General features: G+C 42.6%; 1 protein-coding gene across 8 annotated transcripts in view; it reads right to left on the reverse strand.

Moving 5' to 3' along the window:
- ST3GAL3 (ST3 beta-galactoside alpha-2,3-sialyltransferase 3) overlaps nucleotides 1-22,635 on the reverse strand; it is a 171,256-nt gene extending 148,621 nt beyond the window's left edge. For 2 of the 8 annotated variants that reach the window (XR_007778204.1, XM_050977792.1), the window contains exons 1-2: nucleotides 21,945-22,451; nucleotides 21,716-21,860 (exon numbers count right to left, since the gene is read on the reverse strand). Coding sequence is in view for 7 of the 8 variants with exons in the window: in XM_050977792.1 (XP_050833749.1) it covers nucleotides 21,716-21,830 (115 nt within the window). In the remaining variant the exon portion in view is untranslated. Of the gene's footprint in view, nucleotides 1-21,715; nucleotides 21,861-21,944; nucleotides 22,453-22,537 lie in introns of those variants that run through there. The other 6 variants (XM_030226393.2, XM_050977790.1, XM_018912364.3 and 3 more) reach the window with 6 other exon arrangements.
- Nucleotides 22,636-23,523: the final 888 nt, after the last annotated feature.

A 23,523-nucleotide genomic window follows, 5' to 3' on the forward strand; every position in this document is an offset into this window, starting at 1 on the left:
TGCAGCAGAGCACTTTCCCACAGCTGGTTTTAATTAAGCTAATTTGGTAGTAGTGACTGACAGCAAGCAGAGCCTTCCCAAATCACTTTGCAAGCACTTCTGCCAGCATTTCACCATCTGTGATAACCAGGATACTTGATACTAACTAGGATCTGTCTGAGTTACAGCATTTTAGAGCTGTATCCACTCTCCTTTAAAGTCATCTGGTACAGCCACTGCTTACAGGTAACTGGAGCCACTGTTTACAGATAATGGACTGTGGGGAGAAGATGCAGAACTAGAGGAAAGGCATTGAATAAATTCCACTGAGAAAACCATTCCTGAAAAAGCAATAGATCACTTGCCAGAATCCCATAATATCTTGGCCATACCCGTGGTACATGAAACCTATAAATGATCACATGGATATTGAGGAGATTTTGGAGCTGTAACAAACAGAATGGCCTATATAATTTCCAGGCTAGTTGTGTAGTTTTTCTTTTATGGATAGGTGCAGGATAGGGCAGGTTTAGCATGAAGAAATGCTTTGAGTTATACCATGATGTCAGAACAATGCAGGGTATGGCCAGACTGTGCAAATTTAAGCCCCATTAAGGGAATGAGAAAGGGTCAAGAAAAGGAGTAATTTTAATGGCATCTAACTACATGGAATTTTTTTCCTAAGGTAAATCTGTGACCACCAATTGGAGTGGGAGACACTAATGGCATCAGTACCAGCACTGGTACATGAGACCAACACACAAAAGGAACAAATATAAAAAGAATGCACACAAGAGGTGGGAGCAGGGTCAGGTGAGAGGGGACAAATGTAGAGACACTGCCCTAGTGTGCAAAGACAGACCTGGGAAGGTCAAATCCTGCCTAGAGCTGAAAACAGTCAGGGACAAGAAGTGCTTCTACAAGTAACTGAGCAGTAAAAAGAAGACTAGAGAAAATGTGGGCCTGCTGCCGAGAAAAAAATATGGAAAAGGCCTGGAGAAATGGGCAGGCAGATCTCATGAAGTTCAGCAAAGAAAAATGCAAAGTCCTGCTCCTGGAGAGGAATAACTATGCCCTGCAGGCTGGCTGCCAACCTACTGGAAAACAGCTTTGCAGAGAAGAACCTGGGAATCCGGGTGGAGCAGCTGAACCGAGCCAGCAGCGTGCCCTGGTCACAAAGGCAGCCACCAGCCCCAGGGTGGGGGACCCTTCCCCTGGCTCAGCACTGGGGGGGCTCTGCTGCAGGGCTGGGGCACTGCTGGGCTCCCCTCTGCAGAGACACACCCTGGAACAAGTCCAGTGAGCTAAGATGACTAAAGGATTGGAGCATCTGCCACGAGGGGAGGCTGAGAGAGCTGGGATTGCTCAGCCTTGAGCAGAGAAGGTTCAGGGGGATCTTAGTAACTTAACCTGATGGGAAGGATTAAAGAAGGCAGAGATGGGCTCAAAGGTGAGGTGCCCAGTGAAAGGACAATAGGCAACGGGAACAAACTGAAAAGCAGGAAATTCTGTTTGAACCTTAGAAAAAATACATCTGTACTATGGGGGTGCCACCGAGTTACAACTATTTTGTGACTCTGTGAAACACCCTTCTGTTCTAAATAAGTATTGCTCTTAGGATTTTAGGGCAAGTACTGCCCCCCAATTGAGATTGCTTCAGAACAAATTAAATGCAGAGGAATCAACTGCAAAAAAAGACAAACCTTCCAGTCTGCTGGTAAGATGATGCCAGGCAAAAATTCAGAACAATGCCTTAAAAAAGTGAGAACTCAATTTATCCTGAATAGAGAACAGAGTAAATCTAATAACTACAAGGTTAGGGTTCACTTACAAAGAATTTCCTTCCCACTATAATGAAATATATTGTTAATGGCCACTATTTGAGTCCAGGAGTGCAAATCCAATGATCCTGCTGAGGTCATGACTACTACCCATAATAAACTGGGTTTTACTACTGGCTTTCACAAGAGGAGCAGCCAGTTAAATAGAATGTGCACACTGGAGTGTTTTGGCCAGGAATTGAGCTAGAAGGATCTGGGCAGTTTCTCTACAGTTGTTCAACATATTCAACATGACTGAAGCGTCCTGCAGTAACAAATTCCCCCATCAAATTTCACCCTTCAGAAGATTTTAAGCAGGTGGATTATTAATGCCCTGCCCTCTACTAGTGAAAATTTACATAGTGATGCCCCAGAAGGCACAGCTTCCCACCACAGCCCAAACAGCCCATTCCCCTAGGCCCCCTCCTTTGAGCCATCACAAGGACTCCCATGGCTAAAGGTCAAACTGGCAAAATGCCTTTCCATTTTGGTTTTCTGCTGTTTTGCAGTAGGCTGGCTTTTTTTGCCATGCCATCAAACAGAAACAGCTGGCTCAAGGTAAGCTGTAGAAATAAGGGCTAGGGTTGAAGCACAAAGAATGCAAGTGATGTTCCAAAACACAGTTACAGCCAGTGCTAGCAGTGTTTACTGCAGCCAAAGCCCAAAGGCACATTAATACCCTTCTATCCACTCCTCCTCCACTGTGGCTCTAACCCTACCAGGCATCTCATTTTCTGATCCCAACAGATTCCATCACTGAAAGCTACCTTCCACCCCAGAAACATGCAAAAGAATGAAAACAGATTGGGAAGAGTTATTGAATATTTTGAATATTTTTTCTTTTTCAAGCCTGTCTATATAAGGTCTTCTCTCAATGAAATCACACTGCAGTACCTGTAAAATTATCCATGAGGACAAACCATGATAAGAGGTAGATTCAGCACAAAATGCTTCAGTGAGTTTGCACTATACCTACTCTATCTTGCACCTACAAGGGGTGTCTTCTGACACTGTGGCTTGGATCCCTTTGCAAAGCAGAAAACCTCACTCACAAAGCAGTTCTTTTTGCCAAGTTAATATCATATGAGCCCATACCAGAATTCCATGGAATCACAGAATGTTTTTGTCTGGAAGGGGTCTTAAAAACCATCTAGTTCCAACCCCCTGCCATGGGCAGGGATAACTTCCACTAGACCACATTGCTCAAACCCCTGTCCAACATGGCCTTCAAAACTTACAGGAATGAGACAGCCACAACTTCTCTGGGTACCCTCTTCTAGCACCTCACCACCCTCACAGCAAATAATTTTTTCTTAATATTCAGTCTAAACCTCCACTTTTAGTTTGAAACCATTTCCATAAGCACAGGTACATTACAGTAGAGTCAGAATACAGCAGTGACCAAACTGAAGGTGTCTCACTTCCATCAGGATTACCAATTCCAACCCCAAATTAACACCAACCTCAAGGCCAGACAGGATATTTTCACAGTAAAGAAAAATTTAGGAGATTTTCACACCCTGTGTGGCCCAGCACATCACTGCAACTGCCCCCAGCACAGCTGTGCCATGACAACTGCTCACAGGGTGAGGGGAGGTGGTAAATTGGATTACTGAAAAAGTATGGGACAAAAATCACCAAAAATAGTCTTTAAAAATGTTACTATTAAGTAGTTACTTAGAGCAGATTTACCACAAAATTCATACACTATGTAACTGTACTCTGAGAAACTTAGATTTGGAAAGCTCAGGTCCTTTCCAGAGAACTGAAATGATCCCTGGCAAAATGGTAACATTCCTTAAAAGCGGGTCTTAAATAACAGCCCACCTGTTGACATTCAAATAAAACACAACTCTGGTGAACAGCAGCCAGAGACTGTGCAAGAATGTGGTAAATAAAACACAGGAGGAGAGAGCAGGGCTGTCCAACAAGAGATGGAATAATTGCAACTTTGTCCCCAAACCTTTACTGGTTTTTTTATAGTTTATCTCCAGAAGAAAAACTCTCTGGAAAGTTCCAGCATAATCAACTCCTCAATCTAGAACAAAGAAGGAACAGTCCCTCCACAACACTGAAGGACAAACAAGCTGTATCAGAATACACATCTTTGAAGCACTTCTTGTGACATCAGAACTAATGAGAAAACGTTAATACTTAACTGGGGGATTCTCCACAAAACTATTTAGTAAATCCATAAATGCATGCTATGAGGATGGGCAGTGATCCAACAATGACTAATAACATGTCAACAGTTCCAATGAGTAACATATTAAGAGCAAAAAAAAATTCCAAACTCGGTGTGAAAACCCTCATTTTTTATCTTGCACCAACAGTACCCTCTGCTGTTCCAAAGCTGCACTGCATAAGGTGACATCCAGCCCTGACCACTGGAATATTCCATCCATCAAAAGCATCCACCTGGCTTTATTCACTAATTATCCCACTTCCTGTAAAGATGTTCCAGATATATTGGTTACTTCCTACTACAGAGCCAGGTTTTGGGTTGGTTCTAATATTAATATATTTATTGTCCCAAGACTTTCTTCTGTGATTAGAAAAATACAGTTTTAGCCTTAGAAATATTTTAAAATTAATACTTTAAAATTAACAAAAGCAAAATAAATGGAAAGCTATCCTCTAAGGAAGACAAGACCCAGTCAACACCACATTAATATTTTCTGGAACATTTCTGTAAAGCCAAAAGGGGGTTTTAGATTTTCAAATCAGCGTTTCGCTCAACAGCCACACTTCAGAGAAATCCAAATATTCCACCACAAGGTTTTTCAAAATGCATCTTGAAGGCTACATCCCATCTGGCAAATGGGGAAACAACACAGGAAGACTCCTGTGCTTCTGATATCCTCTGCTAACCCAGCATGTCCATGCTGGAAGAAGGACCATCACACTGCAGATGCAGCACAGCAAGAGCAGAAACAGGGAGGTGAGGCAGAGAATCCCGTGGGCTTTCCCTGTGATGAAAATTCCAGACCCATCCACGCAGAGTCACCATGAAGCTTCAGGAAAAGCTCTGAACCTGAGGAGACACCACCCTCAGAGTGTCCAGCTGATGATCACCATCAGCAGAGAAATTCAGAAACAGAGTGTAGTACTGTTCTTGTCCCCTCACGTGGAAGGCAATGTGAGGGAGGATAAGCACAAATTGTATGAGCACTACAGGGGAAAAAATGCCCCCAAGAGGGATTTGAAGCACAGGCATCTCACCACAGGCAGCATGTATGAACAAGCACAGGGAGGAAAAGACATACAGGAACAAGGAATGCTCTAACTAGATTACATGGTTAAGATGACCGTGCCAAAATTGAACTGTGAATGAATACACTGAAGTATAATCCAGAACTACAGAAAAAAAAAAAATCCCAAACAAATCAAAAAATAGAACTCTTTCAGTATAGAGAAGAAACAAACTAGTACAACTTGCAATGGAAAATAAACCTCTACTGCCCTATCTCAAAAGCTTTTCAGGACAGGGTGGCACAAGACAGAAAATGTCTACAGAGCTTAAAACCAAAAGAAACTGAACAAAACATGCTGTCCTTAGCTATGCTGTCAACAAGATACTTCCACCCAGTTCAGTGTCTTCTTCTGAAGCGATGGGAGACAGCAGTCAGCTGCCTTTGACCAAAGGACACAACTTTGAAGCTTCAAGGCTGGTTTCATGTCTTCCCATCAAGAGCAGACTTAAAACCAAATTTTCATACATTTCACAGCAACAGTAACATGGCTTCCAAGCGTATGGCAAGTATACAAATATTTGATCTTGGCAAGGGAACAAAGGACTTCCACGGGGACTCAATGGTGTTGTAAGGAGTTATAGTGAACAGCAAGCTGATCTGAACTGGCACCACCACACTGAAACCCTCATGTCTTTGCACTGAAAAGCATCAACTAGAGCACAACTGCAAACCACATTTTTCTATTCCACTCATTCCAAAGAAACACATGCTGGAGCACCACAGTCCAAGAAACATACACACAAGTTAGAGAGTATTTAGAAGTAGCAATGTTTAATATTTTTTAAAAATTTGTCCACTAGAAAGATTATAAAGCCCAAATCTGAAGAAAGTAAGACTGCAAGAAGCTTACCAACTAATCTAAAACTCACAAACACATGTTGAGGGGAGATAAAAAATTAAAACAAGAGAGGGTGAAAGTCAGAAAAGCTTGCAATTGACTTCATTGTGGTCAAAGGGATTTAGAGTAGACATCAGGAAAAATCTGTCTAGAGGGAAGAACAATTAAACACTGGGACAGATTGTACCATTTCCCCTAATTAGATTTTATAGAGTACTTATGACATATGTTGGAATAAAAGATGTTAAAAATATTGTTTCTAAAAGCCCAGAGAAAGACCTGGGGTAGCTCTTTCCAGTGTTATTTGCTACAATTTCCTATGAAGGAAAACATTTTGAATGGCCATTATTAAAATATACAACCTCTAAAATAAGTAAGATAAGGTCAGATTATCAAGAAAACACACAGTACTAGAAATCAAGCCAATTAATCTACACTTTAAAAAAGCACAGGACAATTATTTTTCAAATTAAATTTTACTAAAGTATCTTAGAAAGTACCTAAATGTTATACAGAAGAAAGGGAACTGCCTTGTACTGCCAGCTTACTCCCTGCTGTTTCGTAATGCCAGTGAGGTAGCTGGACTAAATGTCAGAGTGCCAGGAGGACAAAAATGCAAGATAATGGCACTGAGGTACATAACATAAATATGAAAATAAGTTTAAAATAAATACTAACTTTGTTTTCAAAACTTAATTATTTTGGCGCTAAACACTATCCCTTTCTTACCTACAGACTGACTGTTCAGGACTGACATTCTCACTTGCTGATATTATCTTGCTGCTGTCAGTGCTTTAAAAAAAAAAAAAGAAAAAGAAAATTAATTTGCAACCATTTTTAGCATTAGGACAGCAATAAGGAAAGAGGCTTCTACTTTATGACCAAATCAACATTGTTCTTCAATACTACCCAAGTCCTAAGAAGGTTACAATCACAACAGTGTAACTTCCTTCTCAGTACAATTGACCAACAAGCCTCTAGAAATTTGAGACTGGTTCAAGCCTGTCCTTTAAAAGAAGCCAAAAAACATTTGTCTTGATGGATAAACAACACGGAAGAAAAGAGAAATTAAAAATTATTAACAGAGATTTGCTTCTATCTTCAAGATGAAACTTGCAATATGCAAGTACCTCCACATGTTTGTAATCCTGACAGAGCCCAGCATTCAATAGGCAATGGCAGGGGATTTACACCTCACATGATTCCATGTAACTGCATTCCCCAAACACTCTATTGGACCAGACAGACATTCCAGAGATGAGGCTTCACACTGTACAGGATGCAGGAAAGGAACCACCCAGCAATCTGTGCAAAATAAAGCCTTCTGGAAACATTCATCCCACAGGACACGGACAAAGGAAATACCACAAATAATGCTTTTTAATTAAAATGTGTTACAAAGTGTACACAGGAACACACTAGATTAAAAATATTATAAGATAAAATATCTTAGAAAAGGAGTACTTCTCAACTCCTACTAAAAGAAAAGAAATTACGGTATTTATTATGGATTAATAGCTTTGGAAATCTCACCTTTCAAGGACTGTAAGTGGAGGTGCTATGAGGAAGAGACAACCACTACTGTTGGTGCAGTCACTGCAGGCAGAAGGACAGACAATTGTGTGCATGGCTAAAAGGACTCAAAAAGGAAATGAATTTGCAACATACAACATTATGGTTGCCACCAGCATGTATCTTATTGCAAAATTAATGAAATACCTCCAGCATTCCTATACCACAGAGTTTTGAACCAATGAAGCAATTCATGGGAGAGATTTAAAGAGTTTAGTGTGGATACCTGACTGAAAAAATAAACTACCTCAAAAATACCTTGGAAAACAACATCTGTGCTACACCAGGAACCAGAACTTGAAGAAAATTGAATAAAGATGTGCAGAGAGTTGAAGCATGATCAAATAAGCAATACAAATGCTCAAAAGGATAAGAAAAATCAAATGTAAGTACAAAAGGGTGACTTTAAGGACACCTCTCCTTTTGGATGCAACACATTGCAGTCTCCAACTCCCTCTGAAACAGGTTGCAACCCCAAATTTATAGTCACTTCAATATTGAACAAACCTGTGTTCAACACTCCAGATATCTCCACATTTTTAGTCACAATCCAGACATGCCTATCATTAATAGCTGGCAGCAGCAGAAGTTGTTAAAACACATCAGTGTTCACACCCAATCCAGCCACTTTCAGCAGCTCTGCCTTCTCCAGAGGGAACCAGTCACAACTCGCATGGCCCCCCTTGCAACCATCATCTTCTGACGAGCCCTCAGCCTCTGATTACACAGCAGTCAGTAACAGCCATCCTCTTTCAAACTGTTCTTTGTTATTCTGAGCTTACTAAACAGCTGTGTGTCAAGCACTCAGAGCCTAAATTAGAAGTATTGCACAACAGCCACTGCCTTTCCTCACTGACCTTCTCATCTGTTGAGTTCTGAAATTTGGAGAGACAGCCCTGATTACTTTAGTAATTATTTCTCACAGTGTCTTCTGGTCTTCACTTTATAACTAGAATTATAAACCAAAAATAAAGTGTAGGCATATGGAAGACACATTCAATTCTCACTCTATCCTGCAAGTCCTTCAGGGGAAAGTAGTGACAATGGCTACAAGTTATGGATTAGGATGTTCTGACTGGACATTAGGAAAAATGTCTCTACCAGAGCACAATGGAACAGGATGCCCAGAGAGGGTGCCTGGTACCTGAAGTCTGTTTTTCTACTCATCACTCTGTTCTATACTCCCTTAAAAGTAACTCCTTTTGGACTGATCCCCTTGAGAAGCAAGAGGTCTTTGTGGCAGCAACATCAATACCTACACTGTTTTTGTATATTCAATACATTCAATATTGTACATTCCATGTTAAGTGCCCCTTCATCGACCTGACATTTCTTTAGCCAACTCCAATACGAGCACCTCCAGGGCAACAACTGCACTGGATAAAGAGGTGTGTGAAACATAAGGTGATGTACCAAAAAGCATACAGAACTACTTAACTGACATAAAACAACAAAGAAGTTTAGGGAAAGGGGTAGAGGAATACACAAATATAAAAAACCACTCCAAATGACAATGAACTCTCTGTTCTACCACATCATGCCTGGTCCCTAGAGAGGGCTACAGACAAACAAGGGATTGTGCAGGGATTGTGCAGATGATCAAACACCAGGGCACTGACACCAGGCCTGTGAGGAGAGACTGAGGCAATGAGCTTGTTTAGCCTGCAGAACACAGCACCTGGGGGAGGCCAAAGAGCAGCCCTCCAGCACCTGCAGGAAGCTCCCCAGAAAATGGAGCCTGGTTCCCAAAATGCCACATGGCAGGACAATGAGAGGCAGTGGGCACAAGCTGAAATGAGAGGTTTGGACTGTTGGATGTAAAGAGAAATTTGTTCACCATGAAGGTGGTGAAGCATGGGAAAAGACTGTACGAAAAGGTTGTGCAGTCTCCATTCCTGGAAGTTTTCAAAACCTAACTGGATAAAGACTTGGTCTCCGCTAATAATTGATGCTGCTTTGACCAGGAAGTTGGACTAGAAAGCTAGAGGAAAATAAATCTGCATGGATTAGTTTTAATGTTCAATTTGTTCAGGTTTAAAATACTTTAAAAAAAATCTTAGGTGTTTTTAAGAATAGAGCAAGACTTTACAAAATTAGAGGATAATAATAGTTGGAATGAAGTAAAAAAGTCTGACTTCCTAAAAATTTTAGATTTGTCTACATTTTCTTCCCCCTGCAATAATGCAAACATGGTTCTCAAAACCTTATATTCCTGTGTGATCTCCCCAGATTCTTTGGGCAAATACAGAATTTCAACTGAATGCCAAAGAAAAAAAATCCACTAGGAAAGACCTTCTGAACACCAGTGCCAGGAGATAAAACCAGAAATTTGTCACAAGACGTCATCTGAACGATCAGATCATGAAAAGAGTTACAGGCAACAGTAATGGACTGTTAAATATAAGTGGATATGAATAGCAAGGTTTCTCCAAATTAAAGTACTGTAAAATGACTTCACAGAAGGCTTTCTTAATTTTTACCCAGGGGATGGCAGCTGCCATTCTGTAACTGTGATGAAAAGAAGAACGCTCTGGGTTTTTGCTTTTGGTGTTTTTCGTGGGTTTTTAACCCAACATTTGCCGTGGCCGTGACGTGGCGGGCGCGCCGGGCCTCTGCTGCCCCCGCGCGGTACCCGGGCGCCACTGCAGGCCGGCCGCCCGTCCTTCCTCACCTGCGGGGCTCCGCGGAGCACCCCGGAAAATCCTGATGTTCCCGCAAAAATCCCGAGCTAAGCACGTCGGTCTGTCCGGGACGCATTTAAAATAACATTTCCTAAAGAGCTGGAGGGGGAAGGAAGAGAAGGTCCCTGTATTTTCACACAGTATCAGTTCCCTGGATTAATTCACTACACAAACAAGTTTTTTAGATATCTGGATATCTTATCCACAAGCCAGAGGAGCAGAAACAGCTTAGCCAGGAGCTCAGCAGAAACTTTCCAGCACAGAAATCCCATTTCACATTGCCTACTCTGTCATGTTATTTAGTCTTTACAAAGACTGAAGTATTTAATTGGAAAAAAAAATTAAGAGCACAGAACCAGGTAAAAAACTTAACTCCTCGCAAAAAACCACATGCAATTTTCACTTCAAGCATGAGGAATGATGTGCCTTGAAAAAAAAACCACTATGTATAGAAACAGACAAGTATAAAACATGAAAAAAAAATGCTCACATAGGAAGAAGTAAAAAATTATCATCATACAGCCATCTTAGACATTTTTATAAGAAGAAAGAAACCATCCCAAGATTAGTTTACACTGAATGGGGACAAGGATAAGTAAAGCTACTTATGGGGTAATTCCCTTCCTGCAAAGGCACAAACAAACACACTGCTCAGCAAAGTATACTTACACTAGTACAAAATTATGTCAACACCAATAATTAATACACAACAGCCAAGATGGTTTAGAGGTTTTTTTGAAATTGTTTGACTACATGGTTGCACATTAAACAAAATACCAAGTTTTTTTACTCTTATTCTAATGGTTCTTCTCACTTTTCAATTCCCATTTCCTGAGGTCAGAGTTAATCTTAAAGAAGGAATTCTGCATCTGAATCAAGACTGTATCAGAAGAATGGCAAATCCACTACACAATAGCAGGTTTCTCTAGTCCTCCATCCATCCATCCATCCATCCATGACACAGGAAGTGTAAATTGCATAGGAGGATACAGCATAAAGAATACTTAGGTCTAGCATACAAGCTATTTTTAATTCTTCTTGGAAAAAAACAAGTTTTAGTAACTACATCAAGAAACAAGAGGTCCAAAGGTCAAAAAACAGCAGCCCAAAGTCCCCTCAGATAATGGCACAGTTTCTATTCATAGAGGACAAACTGTTATATAATACAATGTGCTGCAATTATAAAAACAGCTTTGTGGGAAATCAAATACAGAGTGAGAAGTAATATATTGTAATACAGTACTGAAGCTTTGATGTTTTTCTAATATGAAAAAGGCCTCTTTTTCAATCACAGAATGGTGTGGGTTAGAAAGGACCTTACAAGATCATCTAGTTCCAATTCCTCCACTGTGGGCAGTGAACACCTTCCAATAGACCATGTTGGTCAATGCCCCATCCAGCCTGGCCTTAAACACTTCCAGGGATGGGCAATCCACAGCTTCTTTGGGCAATGTTCCAGTGTCTCACCACCCTCACAGTGAAGACTTTCTTCCTCATACCTAACTGAAATCAATGCATAAACCTATCTTTCAAAAGTTAGAAATATTAAAATTATATTTGAAGCATTGTTAAATAAAAAGGCAAAATTAGAAAATTCATTCAAAATTAGCACATTTTTCCACTGTAATTCAATTTGCACTTGCTAGGTTGCATTAACTCAGGCTTTTGCCTCTAATGAACTATCTGACCCAAACACAAAAGCTCTGGACTCAAATATATAGAAAATAATATTAAAATGAATCATAATGAAAAATAATAAAAGCCTTTCAATTGCTCAGATAAGGCACTTTTAAACAGAGATTAGAGCAGTGGAGCTAACAGAAAAAAGCAGCATTACTAATTTCCAGCAGCTTAATGGAGAACCACCCATGCTCTACTTGGAACCTGATAGAATTGTGTGGGGCAAGTCTCAAAAGGCTGAAAAGTCTTTGCAAGTAAATTCACAGTAATTAGGTTTCTAATTATACCCAGAGCATTAGTGATTGCTATGGTTAAAACAGCCTGAACTGCTTCATTGTTCCTCTCTTTCTGAAAGCTCAGTCTTTCATTGTCTGAGCAGAAATTCTAGAAGTTTAGTCTGCCTGAACATGTATTTTTTTTAAGTCTAAACAGAAGAACAGAGAGTCCTAACCTTATGTGGGGAGAGCAAAATTAAACTTCTCCACTATAAAAAACAAATACTCTCTGGTATTTAAGCAGCATGAAGGACAGGGCCTTTGATGGGGCAAAACTGAAGGGTAAAAAGCCCCAGACCAGAATTCACAAGAGTTCAGGTTGCACACTTAGTTCTGAAGGCACTTGCACAGATGCATCTGAGGCAGCCACATCATGCCCTAATTACAGCACCTACATCACTCCACCAGCACTGCCCATGCACACAATGTTTTATCATCAGTACAGCACTCTGAAATACTGCCTGGGCTTTTACAGGAATCCACAGGTGACCTCTGCCACAAGCAAGCAACTGCAACATATTGCTGCCCTCCTGAACTGCAGACACAGAAAGTGTAATTATAGGACAGGGAGTCTCCTTTGGCCAACTGGACTGAGATGAAAAACCTTGAGACCTTTATTCTATTCATAGCTCTGCCCTTGAGCTGCTGCATGACGTAGAAAAATTTGACTTCCCTGTGCCTCAGCTTTCTCTGCCTCCCTGAGTCAGGTCTATTCATCACCCTTCATGCTAAGAAATGTGCCTCAGTACATTTTTTTTCATTAGTATGTCTGGGCACAATTACAGCTGAGAAATAATATTTACATAGTATTTTATAGCTACTCTGATATTGATTAACTTGTAACAAAGACAAATAGATGCAATTGCACTTATAAATTATTGACACTGCAACAGCAAGGGTAAGCCTTCAGAAGTAGGAAGCCATCAGCTACTTATCTGTTAGGAAAACTCAGCTTTTATTAATTTCTGTGCCATCCTTTTTCCACTTCTTCTTTTAAAGCACACATGCATTCACAGTGCTTTGAAAGAAGATCCTCCTTGGAACATGCACACTCACTGTAGTTACAAAAGATATCAGTTAAAATTTTCTGTAGTTATTAACTCTTTTGCTCTGTGAGTGATTAAAGGGTACACTTCCTGCACTGCTGCAGCTCTGATGACTCACATTTAACCAGGGTCCAGACACTGAAACTCACAGGGTAACAAGTGTAAAAAAGTGACATGTTCTAACAGAACTGAGTTAAAGTAGGAGGGATCCCAGAGGGATTTGAAAGAAGATTTAAAATGCATGTTTATAAGCACTTAAAAATGAAAATTGCTGATTTTAACACATTCTGATTTTTTTTTTGTTTTTGGAACTGAGCAAGGAATGCTAAATTCTGACACTCAGAGATACACACTTCCTGGATTGTTGAGGCCCTTGGGTATGCAAAATACCAAGAACTGGTTAAGAAACATCCTGCAGTTTCTGTACCTGACTAGGATTTTGGCACTATCCTCACACATTGTTATTCTCTCAGGAAAGAAATGCATACAAGAGCAATATAATCAACCAGTGCCATGAAGGAATAACCACTTGAAATCAGCTACCTCAGGTTCAAACTATCTATTCAGGATATGCATGCACAGTACAAATTACTTTTTGCTTGGATGCACAATTACATTCCTTCTGAAGTGCAGAAGAGATCCATAATTCATAGAGAGCTATACTTCATGACCCAAGTGTACTTGTCCTTGCAAGTCATACCTGGGTTGTTTGGCTGCTTTATTGTCTCAGCCTGACACTGTGATGCAAACCCAGACTGCAACGACAAAAAATGAGATGTTATAGTGACAATGTTGACAGAAGATAACAAACTAGGAAAAAACTCTGAAAAACATCCCTAAGTGTGACAGGCACAGTCAGAATCAGTACCAAGGCCACACTTAGATCACAGCAGCAGCAGCTGTCCAACTTGAGACAAGTCACAAATTATACCTCCTTTGTCCAAACGTCAGCAGAACTGACGTGAAACAGAATTGAAACGAGCATGGAAGGTGCCCAAAGCCAGCCTGTCTGTATCAAAGTCAAGGGGGAAAGTGCCATCTCTTCTATCAAATGAGTGGTGGGGGGAGCTCCCACTGAGGTTGGCAATACCTTAATCAGTACAGCCAGTGCTGCAATGGTACAGGTGAGAGGTGGGGGGATGCACGGTGAGGAGGAGAGGCAGAGAAGCACTCACTAACACAGATGACTCGGCTCTCACAAGGAGGTATTGTTTCCAGCTGAACACATTGCTAAGGGGTTCACAGTCAGCTGAGATGAATAAATCCTTTCACCTCTGAAAGCACTCAGCTGCAGAGCAATTGCTACCAGAGGTAAAGTGCTTTCACTGCAATGTACCTTTCCAGTATATGGAAAACTGCTGACTTTGACCTCTGCAAATCCATATTGGAGGACACAGCTTCAGCTGCATGTAAGACACTGAGGGCTGCTCCTTATAAACACTCTCCCAATGCACCCATCCAAAGTCACAGGAACATACCCTTCCCAAAAATTTGTGGGGAGGCCAGGGAGAAAATGCACATATTGAGCAAGTGAAGCAAGGGAAACACTAAATCAGGCTGAGGTCAACTGAGTGAAACAAACAAAAATCACTCTCTGTTTGAAACTGAGCAAGTTCCTCAATTGTACCCATCACTAAAAACACAAATGGGGGAAATAGAAAGGGACTCAAACAGCATCAAGACAGTCACTGTCAAGAGAAACAAGAGCAACTTATTTCAGAATGCAAAACTAAGGCCCAGTCATAAGCAGGGAGATGGAGAAGTGTTCTTGCACTTTACTTTTCCATCTTCCTAAAAGGTCAGCACTCATCCACAACTATAACAGTAACCCAAAAAAAGCCAAAATGAAGATAGCACAAGTAGGGTTACAGCCACCCCTAGAGCCACAACATGCTTAGGGTGTTATGCCTTTAATGACCTTCACTAAACCTGCTCCTTATATTCTCCTAAAGCCAGAAGAGTGTTCAGGGAGTTTCCTCCTCTGGAGAAATCCCAAGGACAAGGCATGTTATTCTTGCTCCCTCTCTCAACAGCTCTGTCATGCATCATTTCCCATTGCCCCTGCAGAGTTTTGTCCTGTACTGTTAACATTATTGCAGCACTCAAAATTCCTGGAGAGACAGCTGGGTCATAAATTAATGCTGGGTATTTCACTAAATAAGCAGCAACAGATCAGAAAAAGATGAGGCACTAGCATTCCCCTATGTTCATTGTCTGTCCTGTGAAGTTCTGCCTTCTAAAAGAGAGAGGCACTTGTAAATTTCTGAATTTGGTTTTTAAGTCTCCTAAGCTGTGATTCACATTCCCAGAGCAGACTGTCTCCTCTGTCCTGGAGGCACACAGGCAGCTGCCGTGGCTGAGCTGGGCAGCAGCTCTGTGCGGTTCCATTTAACAGCCGCAGCAAGAGCAGGCAGGAACACACACATCAGCTTCCAGCCAAGAGAGAAATAGCTGGCACAATTACAGCTGTGAAAGATACTACCACAGCTGAGTGTCCTGGAGCTGCTGGAGTTTAAGTTTAGCCATGCTCCTTATTCTGGCAGGCTAAGAGGGAGCACAAAAGTAACTTGAGCAGTGACAACTTCTGGGCACCAAATCAATTTTTTTTCTTGTGTTCTGCACAGATAAAAGAATTATCCAAAATAGTTAGTACACTACAGCTTTAAGTTTCTAGCTGAACACAACTGGAATACTTCAGCCCAATATGAGAAAAACTTAGAAAAGTTAAGCTACTTTACCAGACAACTCTTGTTTTAAGTTCTATTTTTACATCTCTGTTTCTAGTATGCACTGCTGCCTCAGTAACATTACTTGCTATTTTTAGCATTTTAAAAAAGCATCACTATGATCCTCAAATCCCTAAAGCATCTGAAAACAAGCAAAGAGATCCATAAAACTCTAGCTGGATTCACATTATAAGAACTTTCTAAACATTTGTTCTCAATTTTGGTGCAGAAAGTGCAGCACTAACACACACTACAGCTGAGTGGATGAAACGAACCTTGAAGTTACTAATAACTCAAGCATTAAAGAAATCACAATAATCCATCTGTGTGCTGTACCCAGTCTCTTCCTACAAAGCAGAAAAAACCCAAAACAAACCCAAAAAAACCCCCCAACTGTATCACGAAGCTTAGAGTGCTGCCCAATACTGTCCAAAGCAAAGAAGTAATGCCCACAAGGTTAATTTCTCAGGCTTTCCAGACTGGGAAGCAGAGGCAACAGCAATAAAGTCTACTTTAAAGAATACACACACACACCCTCTAAAGCTAATGCCATAGATAGAGAACAATTAAAATTGTTAGCATCACCATTTGCTTGCTACCACTCACAACAGCACTGAATGCCTTGTCAAAAAACACTTTCCCTCAACCACCTAACCATCAATTGAGCCATCCCAGCTCAAGCCACTTTCATCAGATTTATGCTCCCAGTGCCAAGCTGAGCTGGCCTGGAGTAGTTATTTTTTATAGGAGCACTCCTGCATTCACAACTTCTGGCAAAGGCAAGTAGGACAGTCACAGCAGAACACAAAACCATTACGTGACTCTCTCCACAAAGAGGACAAGTTTGTCTCCATGGCCTAGTTGCTCACACACCAACTGAATGTCTTTCATTGGTTCTTCACTAAACAAAGAACAGAAGGAAGTCAGATGTCAGTGTATGTAAGATCCACACCCCGGACACAGAACAAATGACACTCCTAGTAGCCCAAGACAACAGCTGAAGCCATTCACCCTGGATACCACCACACATCCGTGAGCCACCTGAGAAAGAGTAAACATTTTGCAAATCCTTGCAAGAAGATCCATTTCATCAGTCCATTGTTAGACCCTAATACAAGAATTGACAAAAGTATGATTTTCACTTTGAAAGATTTAAACCAATATTTATATTGATAATAAAGGTTTGATTGCTTTTGATTAATTCAGCCTTTTTTGCTGCATGACTGGTTTCCATGGAAATGCAAGCAGATTAAAAACCTGCAACCAGAAGTGAGTCAGTTTTGCCTGTTTATGTCTCCTCAGTTCCCTTGGAAACAGACATTAAAAAAAAAAAAAAGGAGTAAAAAGGATAAGGGTCCTGAAATACCTTTGGAAAATCTCCTCCCAAAGCTTTATCTCTTTGGCTGCCTTGCCAGAATTAGAGTTGAAAATAACACAGAGCAACAGATGACAGAATAGTGACTTGATTTTTTTAAGGAGACATCAACAGAACATACCTGGAGATAATTCAAAAACCACATTCAAACTGACAAGCTCAAATTGTATTAATGTGGGTTTTGGCAAAAGTACTTAGTGCAAAGTATATATTTCTTTAAATTAGTTCAATGCTAATGTAGAAAAAATACAATAGAGAACAAGAAAACAGCATCACACTGTCCTTGTCCCAAGTATACTTCAATACTTTGAGACAGAGGGAAAAAGTAAAAGCTGACTTGGGGGAATGAGTCCAATATTTCCATTGCCAGGATGCTTTATAATGGAATCGTTCCTTCTTTGCAACACATTCATTTTGAAGTTGCAAAATCAGCTATACACACATCAGGTTAAGTAACTCCGTCTCCCACCATACTTTTCAAAGACAACAGTGCACCTTCCTACGAGCTGTATCTTCACACTGCTACAGACAACACCTTCCTTCCTCCTCAGAGAGCACCAGGGAAGGAGCAGGATGGGAAGTTGCTAGGGAATAGGCTGCTGTGCATGTCTCAGACCTTCAAAGCCTGCTCCTATCACTACCATTACTATGCAAGAACTCCCTGACAACCAAGTGGCCAGAAACACAAAGAACAGCAATACAATTATTTGCTCCTCTAAGCTCCTTCTAGAATGTTCAGGACAGCTAAACCTGATTACAAACTAGTTATTTGCTTGTTTGTCTCTCACATCACAATATCAGTTCTATGTGTTCAGCACACCTCTGTGCAACTCAACATTTCATCAGAGAGCTGTGGAATCCACTGTTACTGCCTCTCTGGGAAAAACGTGCAGGGACAGTGCACATCTCTTACCAGCACTTCAGTCAGAGACTGAAGTTGCATTACAAATATCAGGAAAGAGAACAAGGAAATCTGTCCTAAACCCTGCTCATGTACTACCAACCATTACCAGAACTCAAGGGTCCTCCTCCATTCAGCATTACACCCCTTATTTTTGTACTTTGCTGCTGCTCTGAGAACTAACAACATTTTGCCACCAACATGAAGCCAGACCTCGGGAAGACTAGCCAGTCATGATATTCACTAAAAGGATGAGAGAAGGGTAGCAATCACTGGAGGTTTGTCTTGAATAGAAGGAGGAGTTGAACTTAATTCAATGTTAATTAGTTCACATTAGCTGAATTCAATCTATTCTTGTCAAAGTAAAGACAAGTCTTTTAAAAAATTAATTATTTCCTCTTCTCCTTTGTATTTTGGCAAGGTGCAGAGTCATACAAGAAGGAGAATAATCTTGCAGTACTCACTAAGGCATCACTCACAGAGGACAGATTTAACATTAAGTGGAGAACATTTAGTGTTAAGGGAACATTAAGAGAAACATTGATGTGTATCTTTCAGTCTATTTCAAAGTTTAGCCTCCTTTCTTGTAGAGGTCAGATGTATATATAAACAAAATAATTTAGCTATTCATTTACTTTAACAGCTAAATACACAAACATCCAAGTGTCAGGGAGACTAGCTTACAAAGTAAACCACTTTATAGATACCATTCAGATTCATCCATGACAATAATAAGCAGAGGCATCTTCTAAAACATTACGTGAACAAACCACACAAGCAGTAAATAAGCAGATCAAGTGTTTTCCACCATACTCTACAACAAATTTGTTTATTTCCATTATTAAACACAGGTGTCGAATTTACTAAAGCCAGTCTCTGAAGAGATTGTAAAGGTGTGAGGTGCTGGGAGCAGCTTAGTTTCATACCTCCTCTAGCACAAAGAACAGAACAAAAACAAATGTCACTGCTGAAGCTAGGGAGTCGCTATTAAACAGATGAAAGGCACTGGTCACAAGAAAAATGAAAGTAATTTAATAAGAAGATAACTCACACAAAATCAATAACCTTTGATTACTAAGGACCCCAAAATTAACACATCTGACTTATTTTTGCCTTTGGGGACATCAGCATTATCATATCAATCTTAAGGAAATTTACAAGGTCAACACTGCATTGTAAATCAGGAAATAAAACCACAACACTTGCGGCACCACCTATCTGGGGCAAGGCTTAACTAAGCAAGGCTCCCCTTCAGCAAATACAAAGTATAATTGCCCATTATACATTGTATCATATTACACATTCTCAAGAAGGCCTAGCCAGTTAAATAAGTAATTCAAATCTGTCATTTGTTAACTTCCAAATGCTGATTTCTAGAACATTAATTATTTAACATTAACTCTTCATATGAAGTTTCCCAAAATGGGGTTTTAAATTTCTACTTTATATTTGCATAAGCTCCTCCTGTGTTAAATTACATGATAAATAAAATAGGTTTTGATGCATAAAAAAGTCTGGAGACCAACTGAAAACAGGTACCATTCTTACTGTTTCAAAAGTAACATCTGGCCCTTTACATTAGGCTGCTGCTCATGCTAATATTTCAAAGAACTTCATCCAATATTTAAGACACAATCCATAAAAGAGTCTAGAAGGAACAACAGTACAGTCTAAATCAATTGTGGCAACTGATAAAGTACAGTAAGCTAAATCCTCAAGCTAGCATCATCTCTGTACATGTTGGAGAAGCTTAATGCAAGCACTGCAACTTCCAAGAATAAATGAATGACACATTTTACACAAAAGATCAGAGAAAGGGAGACAAACCAAGGGTCTGTTATGTTACCTCACAGTGCTCCTGTCAGAACATCCTGGTTACCCAAAAGCAGAAATCACTCTAACTAGGCTGCAACTTAGAGTCATCTTTCCAGACAAAAGTGTTCCATTTACAGAAATCCACAGCGTCTGCACAGATTTGCAACACTGCACTGCAACCCAAAGTTACCACAAAGCCTCCCAGGGACTGACATGGTGTAAAATAAAAAATAGCACACAAAGCTAAAGGCACAAAATTCGAAGAGGATTGCAGAAAGTTAGAACCCTCCCCAGCACCTCGGTGCATAACAGAAACACATAGCTGCTTCTTCATTTGTAACAAAGATCACACACAAGTTGTGGCATGAAAGGTTTTTTCTGCAGGCCTTGGGAAGTCCAACATGATTTCCTGGTGGCATGAAGGAAGTAAAGGATGATAGGTGTTATAATTTCATAAGAGATCATCCTGTAATAGCAGATATGCAAAAACTGTTCTTTTAACCACAACTGTACTTCTTTTCATGCAGAAAGGATTTTCTACATCTTGTCAATAAAAATACTACTTTGCAGAAATACATAATGAAGATTTTTAACTCTCTCTCTCCCTCTCAAGCACAAACCTGAAAAAAATCCCTGTTCAGAAAAACACGATGCATCTCCTTCTACAAATTTAGTATTACAATACTTGTTATAGTCCAAGGCACCTCAGTAGTTCCCCTGTCATAATCAATGCATCAGGGTCATATCCAAGTCATCATCTGTCATCATGCAAAACTTCTCAAGAACACACAACAGATTTGGAGCACACAGAGGTAGAAAATATGTGAAGTTTAAGAAGCATTGCAGCAGAAACCTCTATCAGCATGCACAAAAACACAATACAGCAAAGAAGAAATTTGACCAGTGGCTTCTTGTCAGTTCTGGATCAGTGTTTCTCAGCTGCCGATCCAGGGAGCAACAGTCAGCTCTGAGACATCTGAAACCCTGTGGAACAGCTGCAAGGAAGGCTGGCTGGTGTTTTGGGCAGGAGGGGAGAGGAGGGAATTGCTTTCTTGTTTTTATGTTTTCAATAAATAGTTCTTGCATGCAGGCAAAATCAACACAAAGAAAAATAAGACCAACAACTGAGCAAACTTCAGCCTATTTTCATTGCAACTGTAACCTTCTATGGCCTTACTGCAGAGTACAATCCTCAGATTGTATTCAATGAGGTCAGATGTCTCTTTGGACTTAAAAAGGTTGAAAGACATCCTTTAGATGACAGATAGTTGGCAGCTAATAACATGGAAGATAAATGGAAGATGAGGATTTCTGAAGGACAAAGTAAGATGATGAGATAAACAGCACATATGATTACAGAAAGAAATCAAAATTCACCAGAGGAAAAAAACCAAACTTTTCTTAGATATGTTAAAATGCACAGAGGATTCCGGAAATAAAAACCTCAACATACAAATTCTTTATTTTGACAATTAGGAATCATAAACTAACAGAATATTCCAAGAACTGAGATCTCTAATACTAGATTTATAAAGCATGAACATGCTCTTGTACCCAGTAATAAAAGTAAAGCCATAAAGAGCATTAGGTAGTCACAAATTCGACCCCTTAAGCATACTAAAAGCTCTAGCATTTGAGTGGGCTTAATCACATCCCTCTAATACTACTAAATCAGAACCACCTCACCACTATTGCAACTATTTAACAGGCGTTTTAGGGAGCCCAGAAACAGTTGCACCGTTCCCCTACTTACTTGAATCCTCCCATCTGAGAAGGTGCAACTTCCAAGCAGAATAGTACAGAAATCCCAGTACCAGAAAGAGGCAGAGGGCTAGCAGCAGGTTACGCATAAACACCAAGAGTCCCATCTTCACATTAAATCTGCTCTTCTACATGACCTGAGAAAGAAAAATAGGTTGAGGCTGGAGCCACCTTCTCTCTCCAACGGGCATCCTCTCCAAAACGTGCAATCCCATACCCACCATAACGCACCGTGCTCCTTCACCAGATAAAACATACGCGTTCCCCAAGGCGTATCAGCGGAACAAGAACCACCCCAGGCAGCCGCCTGTTCTGCTAGTCACAGGGTCCCCGCCACGCTGTGACCGAGCATCAGCCCCGCTCCTGCCCGCTTCACACGACCGAGCCCAGCGCGGCCCTGGCCGCCGAGGCCTGGCGAGCACCGAGTCCTCCCGACACGACACAGAGCAAGACCGCAGTGCCGGGGTGTCCCGCGGACGGGGGGCCCGGGGAGCGGCCGGCGCGGCGCTGCTCCCGGCTGGAGCCCCGCGGAGTACCGGGCACTCCGCGCTGCGGGGACGCGCTGCCCTAGAGGCGGTACCGGCGCCGGGGGAGAGGGCTCGCCGGGCCCAGGCAGGACGGCAGCTGTCCGCCAGCTGACAGCTGCCAGCGGCCGGCTGGAGCCGGGGTTTGAACGGGCAGCGGTGTCGCCACCGCCGGGCTGCCCCCGCCTCGCAGTGCTCCGCTACGGGCTACGCCGCGCCCCGCCGGACCCCGCTCGGAGCGCCAGCCGCTGTGAGCGGCCCTGCCCGCTCCCCTCGCCGCCCCTCCTCACCCGGCCGCCGCCGGCCCCGGGCGCTCGGCCGCCGGCTGCGCCCCCCGGGCGCGGGGCTTCGGGCGCCGCCATGCCGGGCGCGCCCAGCGGGACCCGCCGCCGCCGGGGGGCGCCGCGGCCGCCAATGGCGCGCCGGGGCGGGGCGGGGCCCGCCCGCATAGCGGCTGCCACCGGCCAATGGGACGGCGCGGGGGGTCACGCCCCGGCCAATCGCGGGAGGCTTCCGCAGCCAATGGCGCGCGGGCAGGGGGTCCCCGCCGGAGGAGCGCTGCGGCAGGGCGGCGGTGCGCGTGCGCACTGCGCCCCCCAGAATGAGCGCGTGGCTGTGGCGCCGCGGTAAACGGCCCGAGCCCGCTCCCCCCTCACGGCCGCCGCCGGGCATCGCTCCTCCTCCAAATCCCGGCACCGCTCTCTAGTCACGCCGTGGCGCCTCCAGAGCACTGCGGTACCTCCAGGCATGGCACCGGGTGGCCGCTGCCAGCACTGTACCCACTGTGAGGCTCCGCATTGTCACCCCACAGCGCTGCACCTTCCGCCAGCTGAAGCACCTCAGCTGCTGCCCGGCCGCTGCGCCCCTGCAGTGACCTGGCATCGCCTGCCCTCCAGGCACTGCACTGAGTGCGCTGCGTCTCCCTTCAGGTGCTGCACTGCCCGACCGCCGAGCACTGCTGCGATGGCCTCTCAGCCCTGCCCCGCTTTGCACAGCCAAGCTGCAGCCACGACACGGCAACGCAGCCCTGGGTTTGCTTCCATCACGGCCCCGCACACCACCTGTCCCTGCTGCACAGTCCGGCCACTGCCTTCACGCTACCGTCCAGCTTCTGCACACCCTTCCAGCACTGTACACCCAACAAGGTCCTGCCCTGCCCCTGCACGGCTCTGCGCCACCTCCCAGGTGTGGCACGGACCTCTACCAGCGGCCCACACCAGGCCGGGCGGCACGGACCTCCCAGCTGCCCTTCCACTGCACAGCACAGCTCACGCCA

This window comes from Serinus canaria, chromosome 8 (assembly GCF_022539315.1).
Source record: "Serinus canaria isolate serCan28SL12 chromosome 8, serCan2020, whole genome shotgun sequence".
In the NCBI taxonomy this organism is placed as follows: domain Eukaryota; kingdom Metazoa; phylum Chordata; class Aves; order Passeriformes; family Fringillidae; genus Serinus; species Serinus canaria.